This window comes from Sinocyclocheilus rhinocerous, unplaced genomic scaffold (assembly GCF_001515625.1).
Source record: "Sinocyclocheilus rhinocerous isolate Xijiao unplaced genomic scaffold, SAMN03320098_v1.1 scaffold1360, whole genome shotgun sequence".
Taxonomy (NCBI): domain Eukaryota; kingdom Metazoa; phylum Chordata; class Actinopteri; order Cypriniformes; family Cyprinidae; genus Sinocyclocheilus; species Sinocyclocheilus rhinocerous.
The window spans coordinates 93319-107236 of record NW_015666180.1 but is presented as its reverse complement, the minus strand read 5'-3'; the positions used below and the strand labels follow the sequence as shown (position 1 = coordinate 107236).

General features: G+C 42.4%; 1 protein-coding gene across 1 annotated transcript in view; it reads left to right on the top strand.

The window, feature by feature from the left end:
- Positions 1-13556, top strand: part of LOC107732031 (cytoplasmic dynein 1 heavy chain 1-like) — a 66146-nt gene extending 52590 nt beyond the window's left edge. Inside the window, 18 exon segments of the mRNA XM_016543260.1 lie at positions 238-372; positions 1030-1124; positions 1567-1741; positions 1827-1902; positions 2146-2306; positions 2378-2489; positions 3228-3288; positions 3372-3495; positions 3578-3691; positions 5157-5327; positions 5401-5618; positions 6617-6720; positions 7605-7813; positions 9566-9719; positions 9801-9943; positions 11301-11469; positions 11553-11677; positions 13169-13556. Of these exon segments, the coding sequence (XP_016398746.1) occupies positions 238-372; positions 1030-1124; positions 1567-1741; positions 1827-1902; positions 2146-2306; positions 2378-2489; positions 3228-3288; positions 3372-3495; positions 3578-3691; positions 5157-5327; positions 5401-5618; positions 6617-6720; positions 7605-7813; positions 9566-9719; positions 9801-9943; positions 11301-11469; positions 11553-11677; positions 13169-13297 (2475 nt within the window). The 3' untranslated portion in view covers positions 13298-13556.
- Positions 13557-13918: the final 362 nt, after the last annotated feature.

Below are 13918 nucleotides of genomic sequence, written 5' to 3'. Positions count from 1 at the left end.
TGTGTCTGTGTGTGTGTGTGTGTGTGTGTCTCTGTGTGTGTGTGTGTGTGTGTGTGTGTGTGTGTGTGTGTGTGTGTGTGTGTGTGTGTGTGTGTGTGTGTGTGTCTCTCTCTCTCTGTCTGTGTGTGTCTCTCTCTCTCTGTCTGTGTGTGTCTCTCTCTCTCTCTGTCTGTGTGTGTGTGTCTCTCTGTGTGTGCGTGTGAACTCTGGCTCATGCTGGATTCGTCTCTTTCACAGATGCACTTCCTGTATCAGTACTCGCTGCAGTTATTCCTGGACATCTACCACACGGTGTTATACGAGAACTCCAACCTGAAGAGCGCGAGCGACCACACACAGCGTCTGTCTCTCATCACCAAAGACCTGTTCCAGGTGAGCACTGAAGGCCTTTCACACCAAACACAAATGTTCAGCACGGAGGAAGAGTCCAGACTGAGGCAGATTCCCGTCTGTCGCACAAAAACAGATTCATTTTTCCTGTTCAGTTAATAAAAGCACACGGGGAAATACAAACTACTAATTTTATGCAAACCTGCGATCATTAAATGACACAGATACAGTCCATCTGACTCTATTCACTAGTGTTTTTGCTGCTGAATTTAAACACATTTAACAATAACCGCAGATGAGTTAAAGCAGCTGTATGAAGTTTGTGTATTTTTGTGACTTTGAAGCCCCCTACAGTTGAGTGGCATGATTACAGTGGATCGGTGCACATGTGTTTGTTGCTGCTGTAAAGCGTCACCAAGCGTACACACTCCCAGAACAGGCATTTGGGAAAGAAACAGATGCCATTCGCCGTATTAGAAGTCGGTGAACAATCAGAGCGATTTAAAAATAACTTACAGTTGCTTTAACTGTAGTAAAGAGCATCATACCCGTTTCATTATTTCATTGATGAAATGACGGTGATAAATTTGCTGCTCCTGCATTGTGATGTTCTTTGTTTTGCTTTTTTTGCATCGCCTTTGTTGTGAAGGGCCTTTATGCAGGAAATATTTAGTGACGTGTGATGGTTTTTCTGTTCAGGTGGCGTTTAACAGAGTCGCTCGAGGCATGCTGCATCAGGATCACGTCACGTTTGCCATGCTGCTCTCACGAATCAACCTGAAGGGCATGACCAGGTACAAACATCAAGAAACAAAATGTTCAGATTTCTCTTTTCATTTATAAGGGAGTTAATCTCCACTTGAATTCAGTTCTTTCTTTCTTTTTTTAAACTCTTTTATTGACATGAGTTTGCAAATCTATGTATGTGTGTGAATGCATAGCATTAGTGAGAAAATGAATCACATTCTGCTTAATGTCCTCCGTCCTTATTTTATTAGTAATAAGTTTAAAGTGAAGCTCAGAGTGATTTGTGTTTGTGATAATGTGTGTTCAGATCAGATGAGAACAGGACCGTGATTTACAGTCATTAGAGCTGAGATTTACAGAAAGAGCAGATGCTGATTTCTGGCTTTTAGCGCTTTAACTCTGGCTGAGAGACGTGGTCTTGCTCATGATCAGAGCTGTGTTTGTTTTCTGAGGATGTGCAGCTCAGATGTTTCCTCTCGTGTTTCTCAGCGAGCTGTCATTCGACGCAGAGTTCCAGCACTTCTTGCGTGGGAAAGAGATCGTGCTGAGCGGGACGACGGTGCCGAAAGTCAAGGGTTTGAGCAGCGAGCAGTCCGAGGCCATGGTGCGCCTCAGCCGTCTGCCTGCGTTTAAAGACCTGGTGGCCAAAGTGCAGGCCGACGAGGTGAGCGTCTCTCGTCTGTCTGTCCTGTACGTGTCTGTTCTTCACCACAGAGCATCTGAATGAGCAATGCCTTTCTGTCCTCCAGCAATTCTTCATGTGGATCGAGAGCAACTCGCCGGAGCTGTCAGTGCCGTATCTGTGGACCGAAGAGAAGACGTCCAGTGAGTACAATGCATTTTCACAAGTGTTTTTGCATGCATTTTCATGCACATTTTCCACGTTTTCACAAGCGTTTTTGCATGCATTTTTTCACACATTTTCCACACGTTTTCACATGCATTTTCACAAGTGTTTTTGCATGCATTTTCACACATTTTCCACGTTTTCACATGCATTTTCACAAGTGTTTTCACACGCAGCTCCCTGTGAGAGACTGCAGGAGTGACTCGTGTGTTTGTCCTCAGCTCCGATCGGTCAGGCCGTCCACCAGCTGCTGCTGATCCAGGCATTCAGACCCGACCGTCTGCTGGCCATGACACACATCTTCGTGTCTAAAGTCATGGGAGAAAACTTCATGGCCATCATGGAACAGCCGCTGGACCTGGCTAACATCGTGGACAGTGAGGTAGGGACGCGTGTCTGTGGTGTGCTGACGCTGTGATGCTGCGGATGCTGCATTAGTGCTTGTGTGTGCAGGTGAAGCCGGGGACGCCGGTGCTGATGTGCTCCGTGCCCGGATACGATGCCAGCGGATTGGTGCGGGATCTCGCAGCTGAGCAGAACAAACACATCACCTCCATTTCCATCGGTAAGAGCCTTCAGCACGTACACCGCCTGTGTTGGATTACTTTCTTCAAGTTACTAGTAAAGTAATGCATTACTTTTACATTTATAATGAAATAGCAGAGTTACTTTTTCAAATCAGTTTCCCATTAATTCACTGACCCTGCGTTGAGAGAAATCGGGAGTAAGTGCAGAGGCTCTTCCTTCAGCCTGAGGATTATTAATTTCACTTTTGGTGTGAAAGGGCTTTTACAGTTGCCAAAAATATAACGTTTGGGTTGTTTGTTAAAAACAAATAACCAAGCACTGCCCAGGTGACAAAAAGTAACGCCAAAGAAACGTAATGCATTACTTTCCGTAAAAAGTAACTAAGTAACGCAATTAGCTACTTTTTCATGGACTAACACAATATCATAATGTGTTACTTTTAGAAGTAATTTTCCCCAACACTGACCACAACCATCTAGACAGTCTAGAAAAACTCAAAAACTCAAGGGGAAAAAAAATCAATATATGCTATAAAAAAAAAACTGGTTTAAGCTGATACCATTGTATTTTTTCTGTTTTAAATTTCAGATTGTTAGTTGGTTGCATTTATTAGGTTCTTCGTAAAAGCCTAACCAGTGACAGGTTCTGCAAATCAGCTACCAGCTAGAAGTATAAATGATAGAGCGAGAATCTGCTGCTCAGTCCTGTGCTGTAGTGTCTTTCTGGATAGTCCCTGTTAAACTAGTGAAGTAACACACATGTGGTCCATCTTCAGGTTCTGCCGAAGGCTTCAATAAAGCCGACAGAGACATCAACACAGCGGTGAAGTCCGGCAGGTGAGAGGAGACCAGCTGACCCTTCTCACTCCTGATTGGTCAGGTCTGCTGGTCACGTGATCTGACGTGTGTTTGTGTGTCAGGTGGGTGATGCTGGAGAACGTTCACCTGGCTCCCGGTTGGCTGATGCAGCTGGAGAAGAAGCTTCACTCCATGCAGCCGCATGCCTGCTTCCGGCTCTTCCTCACCATGGAGATCAACCCCAAGGTCACGCATCACTTCCTGTGCTCACTGTGTGCTGTCCTGTCATGAGGAATGAGTCGTCTGATGTTGACCGTATCTCCCTCAGGTCCCTGTGAACCTGCTGCGGGCCGGACGTATCTTTGTGTTCGAGCCTCCTCCCGGGATGAAGGCTAATATGCTGCGCACGTTCAGCAGTATTCCTGTGGCGCGCATGTGTAAGGTGAGGAGCGGCCAGAGGAACATGCTAACCGCTAGAAGTGAAGCAGTAGCGTCTGTATCGTGATCGCGGTAGCGATTCCTGCAACGCTGAATCTCTGGTGCTCCGAAGCTGGTTCATATTTACTTGATTTGTGTGACATTTGTGATAGGAAATCATCATAAGGACTATTGTTTTTCAGTAGCTTTAACCACTTTGATAAAAATGTGCATTATGTGATGTGTGTCATAATAACATGTGAGCCGTGCTGGCAAAATGAGCGTGAATGCACATGGGCTAATTTTGAGCTACAGGCAAAACAAAAAAGGTTAAGAATGCCGCAAAAATGGGTCCATTAAGCTCTCGTCTAGCGATCCCAATTCTCCAAATAGTAATTAAACATCTAAGATTATCTTTATTTGTGGGTTTTCTAAGAGGAGTACCTTTTCTCCGCTTGCTTCTCGACTGTTCGAAGCGCTCACGATAAATATACACAGAATTACAGTATTTAAATATTCACGCAAACATAATCTGTTATGTCTTAAGTGAACGTTTGGGGAAAACATCGGATGTGTAACATTACATTACATTTAGTCATTTAGCAGACGCTTTTATCCAAAGAGGACAAGAGAAGCAATCAAAACCAACAAAAGAGCAATGATATGCAAGTGCTATAACAAGTCTGTTAGCTTAACACAGTACACGCAGCAAGGTTTTTTTTTTTTTAATTATATAATAAATAAAAAGGAAACGGATAGAATAAAAAAAGAATATAATATTAGGATATAATATTAGATCCGTGCATTACAGTAGGTCTTTATATATAAGCCGTCTGTCTCATTAATGTTAATTAAACGATAAAAGAAAAGGGAATCGCTCGCTGCTCTTTATTGAACTGCTTTTGTAGTTTTAATAATCAGTTTATTTGTAATAAACACGCTAAAGGGATTTTTATATTTGATTATTTGTTTTTCTTACTTGAATGCTTTTGTTTTGATGTAAAATGAAAAAAAAAATACAGTATACACTTCTTTCTTTGTTCTTTTTTGCATCTGTTCCGATTTATAACTACAAAGATAAAATAAAAAAATAGCTATATTATGATTATTAATATCGTAATGATTAAGAAAAGAATTGTAGGAAAAGATGCAGCGTTACTCTGTGATTTTTCTTTGGAACCTTCAGAAAACTTTAACACGATTTTTCTCAAAACTGACTTTGCTGACTCTCGCCCTCAAACGGTGTAGCTGTGTGCACGGGTGGAGTGCTTTGAAGAGTTTTAATGGAGAATGTGAAACAAATAGCTCTTTAACTCTGCTCATTGTGAATTATCTGGCCAGCACAGGTCACGTATAGTGATATACATCCATATCTACAGTCAGTGTTTCCTCTTCACCGCTAATTTTCCATCTTCAGATGAATCTGAAATGGGTTTTCTGCCGTCGTGAGCTGGTGTTTGGTGTGGTTTATTGTCTGTCTCTTCTCTCAGTCTCCAAACGAAAGAGCTCGCTTGTACTTCCTCCTGGCCTGGTTCCACGCCGTCATCCAGGAGCGCCTGCGTTACGCTCCGCTGGGCTGGTCTAAGAAGTACGAGTTCGGAGAGTCGGATCTGCGCTCGGCCTGCGACACGGTGGACACCTGGCTGGACGATACGGCGAAGGTTCGAGTCTGTTCCTCATGTGTGTTGTGCTGTATCTGTGTGTGAGGCTCTGAGCGCCTGTCGTTCTCCGCAGGGCCGGCAGAACATCTCTCCGGATAAGATCCCGTGGGCGGCGCTGAGGACGCTGATGGCCCAGTCCATCTACGGAGGACGCATCGACAACGAGTTCGACCAGCGGCTGCTCAACACCTTCCTGGAGCGTCTCTTCACCACCAGCAGCTTCGACAGCGAGTTCAAGCTGGCGCTCAAAGTGGACGGACACAAGGACATCAAGATGCCCGACGGGATCCGGTCAGCGCAGAGCCGTTTCATTACCTTTCTGTGTTGTGTTCAGCTTTACAGAGAAGGGTCAAATAAACACGTTTAAAACAGGAGAAATTAAGGTGCGTCACATTAGCCACATTTTGCAAGCAAAAAAGGGATCCGTTGTCTGTTTTGAATGGAGAAGTGATGAGTGAAGCTAGGTCTCAACTTTTCATGTTGCAATAATTGCTAAAGTTTTATCACGGTATTGAAATTTAGTTGCAAAGAAGTGTTGTCATAATACAGTATAACAGGTTTAATAGCTTTTTTCTTTCATTCACAATGAGCAATAGCAACGTTTGTTACAGAAGTTATTCTTCGTTAAAAAATACATTAAAATGTAAAAGTTTGAAAATACGTAACCTATTAAGTTTGAAACCTTTAAATCCTGTTCAGAAACAAAGTAGCAGCTGCTGTGTTTCCGGGTTTCCAGGGTAACGGCTGCATTTCTGCTCTTCAGCGCCACCTGCTGTCATAGAGAGTGAAAGTGCTTTTATCCAGAGCGTCTCCTTCAGTCGTTCCTCCATGCGCTTCTCATCCGTGCTTGTTTACATGAGTGCACACGCGTCTGTGACACCGCATACAGCGCTGTTGTGCATTTGACCAGTTGATGGGAAAAGTATTCTTAAAATGCATTTTAAAAAATCTGAATTTGTAATAAATAATTATTCACGGTATTTTGAAGTGCCTACGGTAACAATATCGCACATGTTCATTATCGTGATATATCACATTACCGAATACTGGCACGTGTCTAGATTAAGCACGGCTCAGACAGACGTCACAGATTGGATTTTGGCTGCAAAAATCCGTATAATGGCAAATGTGACGCATCTTTACAACCCCAGTGAACACAGTCCTCTCATGACTCATGTTTCATAATTGAGGAATTTCTAACCATTAGCACGGTTATGTTCCTGTTTATTTCTGTGAAGCTGAAGCGGTCTGTCCTGTATAAAGCGTGTGTGTGTGTTTCTGTGGCGCAGGCGTGAGGAGTTCATTCACTGGGTGGAGATGCTGCCGGACACTCAGACTCCATCATGGCTGGGTCTGCCGAGTAACGCAGAGAAGGTCCTGCTCACTACTCAGGGTACGAGTGTCTGCTGGGCTGTCATGAGGACGGTGTTTACTCCTGAACTCTGACCCTTCTCGCCTCCTTCTCTCTGTCTGTCTGTCTCGAGGTCACTGTCAGTTTCACAGGCTTTCATCATCAGAGCACACCTCCTCGGCTGCGTGCGCTAGAGCCGTTAGCGCTGCACGCAGCGGAGCGGGTGTCCTTCTGTCTCCTCAGCCTCCAGTAGCTGTATTTCACCGCCGTCATGTCACCGGCCCTCGCTTTGTTTTGATGCTGTTTTCTCCTCACAGTTCAGTTCAGTTCAGTCCTGCTCAGATGCATGTCATCCTCAGTGATGCCCTGGTCAACAACAGATGCTGGACTTGCCACGATGCACCGCTTTCACTTCACCGCTCGACTGCTAGTTAGTGCTCTGTGGTCATTTCTCCCTGCACAGTAACACAAGGCGGTTTGAGTTTAACTGGATATTTGAACTACACCAGTCAACATTTAAAGTGGATCAAAACCTTTCATCAAAAATGGTCCTAAAACCAAAATGTGTTCTTGTCTTAGGACAACTTTTTTGATCCACTTCAAATGTTGACTACTGTCTAAACGGAACACAAATTAAATTGACCACTGAACTTCAAACAAAACTCTTCATTAGGTGACTGCACATAATTAAAGTCTATTCTATTCTGCTTCGTTTATAATGTTGTCCTGATTCCTGAGTGTTAGCGGCGTCAGACCGTGGCAAGTCTTCCAGTAATTCCTCGTCAGGGTTTTAGCACTTGAACCCCCTTATTAACACACTCAAGTTTGTCCAGCTGTTAATTTGATCTCCCTCCTTCACTTCCTGTGGGCGTCTCCCTCCCGTACCTCACTTCCTGCTCCCGCGGCCGCTCCTTCCTCCCGCTCAGGCATTGACATGATGGGGAAGCTGCTGAAAATGCAGATGTTGGAGGATGAGGACGATCTGGCGTACGAGACGGAGAAGAAGCAGCGCAGCACGTCCTCGTCTGACACGCAGCCGGCCTGGATGAGGACGCTTCACACCACGGCTCGTAACTGGCTGCAGCTGATCCCGGAGTCTGTGAGCCCGCTCAAACGCACCGTGGAGAACATCAAGGTACGGCCCGAGTCTGGTCCGGCTGACCCACATTCACAGAGACCTCAGACGCATCGGATCAGTCCATTTGAGAAACATTGTTACCGGTCATTTTGAATGTTTTAAATATTGCATATTGCTGAAGGCTTTGTATAGAAAACGAGAAGAAACCTTTGTTTTTATATCATGTGAATAATCATGATTTAAAAGTAATACCCTTCTTTGCCTTGGCAGTTCAGATCGTAGCTGTCGTAAACACAGTTTGAACGCTTAGTGTTTCTTCTTCGACGGCTCATGAAAGCTTGGGTGTGAATTATTACTGGTTTCATGATTAGATTACGATTATGTCTACGATTTAGTGCTGTCAAACAATTAATCGCATCCAAAATAAGTTTTTGTTTACATAATGTATGAATGTGTGCTGTGTATATTTATTATGCATGTATAAATACTCACATGCATGTATATATTTCAGAAAAATAGGTTGTTTATATTAAATTATATGAATATACTGTAAATATAGATATGTAAATGCATGTAAATAGTTTCAAAATATATACTGCATGTGTGTGTATTTATATATACATAATAAATATACACAGAACACACATATATTATACAAACAAAAACTTTTAATTAATTGTTTGACAGCACTGCTACGATTCGATGTCATGATGCGTCATCCTCAATTTTCAATATGACGGCACATGGCTACATTTTGATTTTTGAAGTAATAAAGGGGGAAAAAGACAATTACAAGTGATAAACAAAAAGTACTTTCAGTATCTAAGGCCTCGTTTACACTGCAGGTCTTGATGCCCAATTCTGATTTGTTGCCTATATCCGATTTTTTTGGCTGTCCGTTTACACGTTCTTTCAATTGTGCCTCAGAAAATCTGATCTGCCTGTTTACATGAGCACACATCTGATTTATATCAGATTTATTTCCACATATGAATGAGGCCTGAAACCGATCTGGAAATATCCGAATGCATGCGTTTTTTTCCCGTTTACACTGTCATAGAACAGATCCGATCTGTGTCACATATGAGCAAAAGAATCTGAATTAGGTCACATTTAACTGACAGTGTAAACGAGGCCTAAGAGTGCTTTAAGTATCTGAGAGTTTACAGATAATCATAGTTATAGGTTTTTCTTTTTTCCTGTTTGATTATTACTGATGAGATCATAGACAGTGGCAGCTTTAATAGGCTGCGTTCACAGTAATGCACTGATCTATTTCCATGTTTAGTCCTGTTCTGAAAACATAACCGTGTTAATTTCGTATCATAAAAGTAACCACAGCCGCGATCGAGCTTCAGGACAAACAAACACAAATTGCTGTGAAAGTCTCAGTGCGTGAGTTTCGTGCGTCTAATACGTACTGCATTCCAAATGGCAGAAATGAAAGCGCATCTAAAGTAAAAGACTGAAATAACGGAAGTCAAGCAATGCACACGTGTCTCCCAGCGCATATTCTGTGCAACGAAGCCGCCGCGATTGTCTCTAGCGCACACACCTGCCATATGCAGGAAAAACAAGCTCTGATTCGATTCTGAACATGTTTTTTTTTTCCCGCACTGAGCTTGCTTTTTCCTAAATGTGCCCAGATCTCGGATTTATAAAATAATGTGTGCATTTTTTAATACTGGTGTGACAAGCGCGTATGCGAATGATGTCAGAAGGCTATAATGGATTATGGTCTATTACTGCATCCGCATCGCAGACACGATTAACTTCAGCACCCCTCATGCAAGCGTCTGCTCCTCCCAGGATCCTCTGTTCCGGTTCTTCGAGCGCGAGGTGAAGATGGGCTCGCGGATGCTGCAGGACGTGCGTCAGGATCTCACCGATGTGGTGCATGTGTGCGAGGGCAAGAAGAAGCAGACCAACGACCTGCGCACGCTCATCAACGACCTGGTCAAAGGTGAGTCAGCGGAGTGACCTCTGACCCTTCAGATCAGTGTCTGTGCGCCGGGTCACTGAAGCGCTGTGCTGTGCTCCGCAGGCATCCTGCCCCGCAGCTGGAGCCGCTACACCGTCCCCGCAGCCATGACCGTCATCCAGTGGGTGGCAGACTTCAGCGAGCGGATCAAGCAGCTGCAGCAGATCTCACAGGGAGCGGCTAGCGGCGGCGCTAAAGAGCTCAAGGTGCAGTGACACACATCAGAGAACAGCAGCTCACACCACATGATTGTAGATCAGAACATCTCAATACAGGTCGCTGAACATGTTTGCCAGTGTTTGAAGATGATCGCTGCTTTTCTGTAGCAGAGAGAGTGCATGTGAAGATTAAGTAAATCACTGGGCTGAAAATGTTCGTTTCTGTAGCGCTTTATACAGTACAATAATAACATGGTGATTCAGTGATGCAAACAGCATTCAATTCTGCTGTAAAACGGCTCTAAAAGATAGCATACAGTCGTCATGCAGTTGAAATCAGTTAATTGTTGATTCAGCTCCATTTAATAACTGTGTAAAGTCCATCAGTTATGGAGAGAGGTTGATTCAAGCAGCTCTGGAGAAAGCAGTGGCCTCATGATCAGCTCGGTTCAGTTCGCTTCCAGGAATGCAATCCATAATGTTCCCAAATATTAAGTGTCCCCAAATAAGTGGCAAGAACCAAAACTGCATCGGTGACAGAAATTAAGAGAAAAAAAGTTGCCAGCCTTTTTGAGGATTTTCACTAACATTTCATGGCCCCTAGAATATTTTGTTGTATGAATATCTGAACATGCAATGCATCACAATAAAGAACAGACCCTCTACTTTCAAACAAAACAATCTATTTTATTTCAGCTTCAAACGTTCTTTTTTTATAAACACTTGAATGTAGGTAGGTTTCATTAAAAAAAAGCAACATTTTGAGCAAAAAGCTGAGAAAATCGAATTTTTATCAAATACTACATCTGGATCATATTCAGTAATATTATCAAAGCTAAGATGCAGTAGATGGCTTCCATCAGCGCTCCCAAAGCTTGCACACTTTCTGGATCCACATTTCACTCGCTAACATTAGGCAGTTTATTATTTATATGCTGTTTATTGTTGATGATCACATAATTTATCATATGCGTATGCTTACATACAAGATCGCTGGTTTCTGCGTCTTCCTGGTCTGTGTTTTTGATCGAGTGATTCTAGACTCATTCAGGAGATGCGTAATAGCGCCCCCTAGCGTATAACAGCGAGAACACGGACAATTCTGTGTTTGGTGGGGAAAGAGTTAATAAATCAAAAGAAGCAGTCAGGATTAAAACATGATTTATCATGCAGCCCTCTCTGAACTGAACTGGCTTGATCGGAATAATGACACTGTTGTCTTTTAGAGCTGCTTTACAGCAGAATCTGAAGTAAAACACAGTTGAGTTTGAATCATTATTTTCCTGTTTATCACGGCGAATCTGCTCTGACTGATCTGGATTGTATAAAGCTGGCTCGGCTAGAGCGGCTCAAACTCAGGAGACTCGTGGTTTCAAGTGTTGAACAGGCTGTTGTTCTCCTGCAGAACATCCATGTGAACCTGGGCGGTCTGTTCGTGCCGGAGGCCTACATCACAGCCACGCGTCAGTACGTGGCTCAGGTCAACAGCTGGTCTCTGGAGGAGCTGTGTCTGGAGGTGAACGTGACGTCTGCGCAGGGAGCGGCGCTGGACGCCTGCAGCTTCGGCATCAGAGGTGAGAGCGGCCCGAGAGAGAGATGAGGAGCGTGTCAGTGTCTGCTGGGTCTCAGAGCCTTCTGTCTGTCTGTCTGTGCGCAGGTCTGAAGCTGCAGGGGGCCACCTGCGCCAACAACAAGCTCTCTCTGTCCACCAGCATCTCCACTGAACTGCCGCTGACGCAGCTGCACTGGATGAAGCAGAGCAACACCGAGAAGAGGAGCATGGTCTGTCGCTGGCCTTAGTTTGCTGTATTTATTTTGCACAAGAATAAGTAAAGTACAATCCATTTACTGTGCAGAGAGACGCCGCTTATTTAGAGCCTCCTCCTAAACGATAAAGAAAACAACAACTCATGAAATCAACGAAAGAGCTAAATCACAATAACAAATATATAAATATAAATAACTACAAATTAATTACAACATTTGTGTCCCTGCAGCACAAAAGCAGTCATAAGCAGCACAGGTATATTTGTAGCAATAGCCAACAATACATTGTATGGGTCAAAATTATAGATTTCTCTTTTATGCCAAAAATCATTAGGATATTAAGTAAAGATCATGTTCCATGAAGATATTTTGTAAATTTCCTACCGTGAATATATCAAAACTTAATTTTTGATTAGTAATATGCATTGCTAAGAACTTCATTTGAACAACTTTAAAGATGATTTTCTCAATATTTAGATTTATTTGCACCCTCAGATTCCAGATTTTCAAATAGTTGTATCTCAGCCAAATATTGTCCTATCCTAACAAACCATACATCAATGGAAAGATTATTTATTCAGCTTTCAGATGATGCATAAATCTCAATTTCACAAAATTGACGCTTATGAGGTTTTGTGCTCCTGGGTCACAAATGTCAAAACCCCCAGAAATGATGTACTCCAAAAACAAACCAATATAGTGCATAAAATACATTTTAAGAAAAAGAAATACACTATTACAAAACGGCATTAAAGTGATCCCTTTATACATCTTTTATAATTTATTAAAGAGGAATTTTTTTTTTTTTTGCTAGATTCGTTACGCCTAAATCTCATCAAGTATTGATCTCTACAAGTTAGAGGAAGATGAATATTTGAAAATTGACGAGTTAAATATTTTATGAATTTTATTTAAAATACATTGTAAATTGCTCTGGAATGTTACCCTCACTTGAATATATCTTATACATAAAATCACATATTTGAAAAATATTAATATCATAAATAGTAAGAACCTGAAGTTTATGAAATAAAGCAGCAGATGAAGTATATATGTTTGATCTCAATCTCAATCTCAATCTCAAAGTATATATGTTTGCACTCTTAACAAAACGCTTCTGAAGCATAAACGGGAAAAGTACTTGCCCAAACTATATTACAATATGAAAGATATGGATAAATTAATAAAGCGCAAGAGGACTCTGTAGTAACATGCCTAACCCTCATTATTATTCCAGTAGATTTATGTATTTTTCTACTCGCATAATCAACTCAGTCTCATCAATAAAAACTCCCAAGAATTTAGTAGTTTGCTCGTGAGGCACCTCGGTAGTCATTTTTGATAAATCCTTGTGTGTAATTTTTTACCACTAAAAATAATAACACTTGATTTTTTTTATATTTACAGATAATTTGTTTAAATTAAACCTATTAGCATAAGCAATTAGATCATCATTTGGTGTTTAATCAGTGAATTAAAGCCTGTCTCTCTCTGTGTTCTCTGCAGGTCACGCTGCCCGTGTATCTGAACTTCACACGCTCTGACCTCATCTTCACCGTCGACTTCGACATCGCCACTAAAGAAGACCCGCATCACTTCTACGAGCGCGGAGTCGCCATCCTCTGCACCGACTAGATGCTGCTTAACCAGCCACTTCTCTTTACTAATCATTGCTGTTAGTGTAGTGAGCTAAACCATAGCTTTGCATGTCGTGTTTAACTGGGAAGGGTTTAGAGTCAGACGCACGTTGGAAGATGGATTGTGTTGGGGTTTCTGAGGCAGATGTTTTAGTAGAACAGAGGGGATTGTGTTTGTTTTAGATGGAAAAATGGAAGTTGATTCAAGTTTTGCATGATTGGTGGTTTCCAATAAAGCTCATTTAGATTAAACGTTACTCGAGTGTGCTTAATTCATTTGAGCCTGTAGGATCCTTTAACGTACACGTCAAATGTGAGCCTGGACCACAAACCAGTCATAAGGGTCCATTTTTATACATCATCTGAATAAATAATCTTTCCATTGATGTGTGGTTTGTTAGGATAGGGCAATATTTGGCTGAGATACAACTATGTAGTTTTTGTCATGCCAATAAAGCACACTTAAATTGAAACAGAAATTGTGTGTGTGTGTGAGCGAGAGAGAGTGTGTGTGTGAGCGAGAGTGTGTGTGTGTGTGTGTGTATGAGCGAGTGTGTGTGTGTGTGAGAGAGCGAGAGTGTGTGTGTGTGTGTTTGTGTGAGAGAGAGTGTGTTTGTGT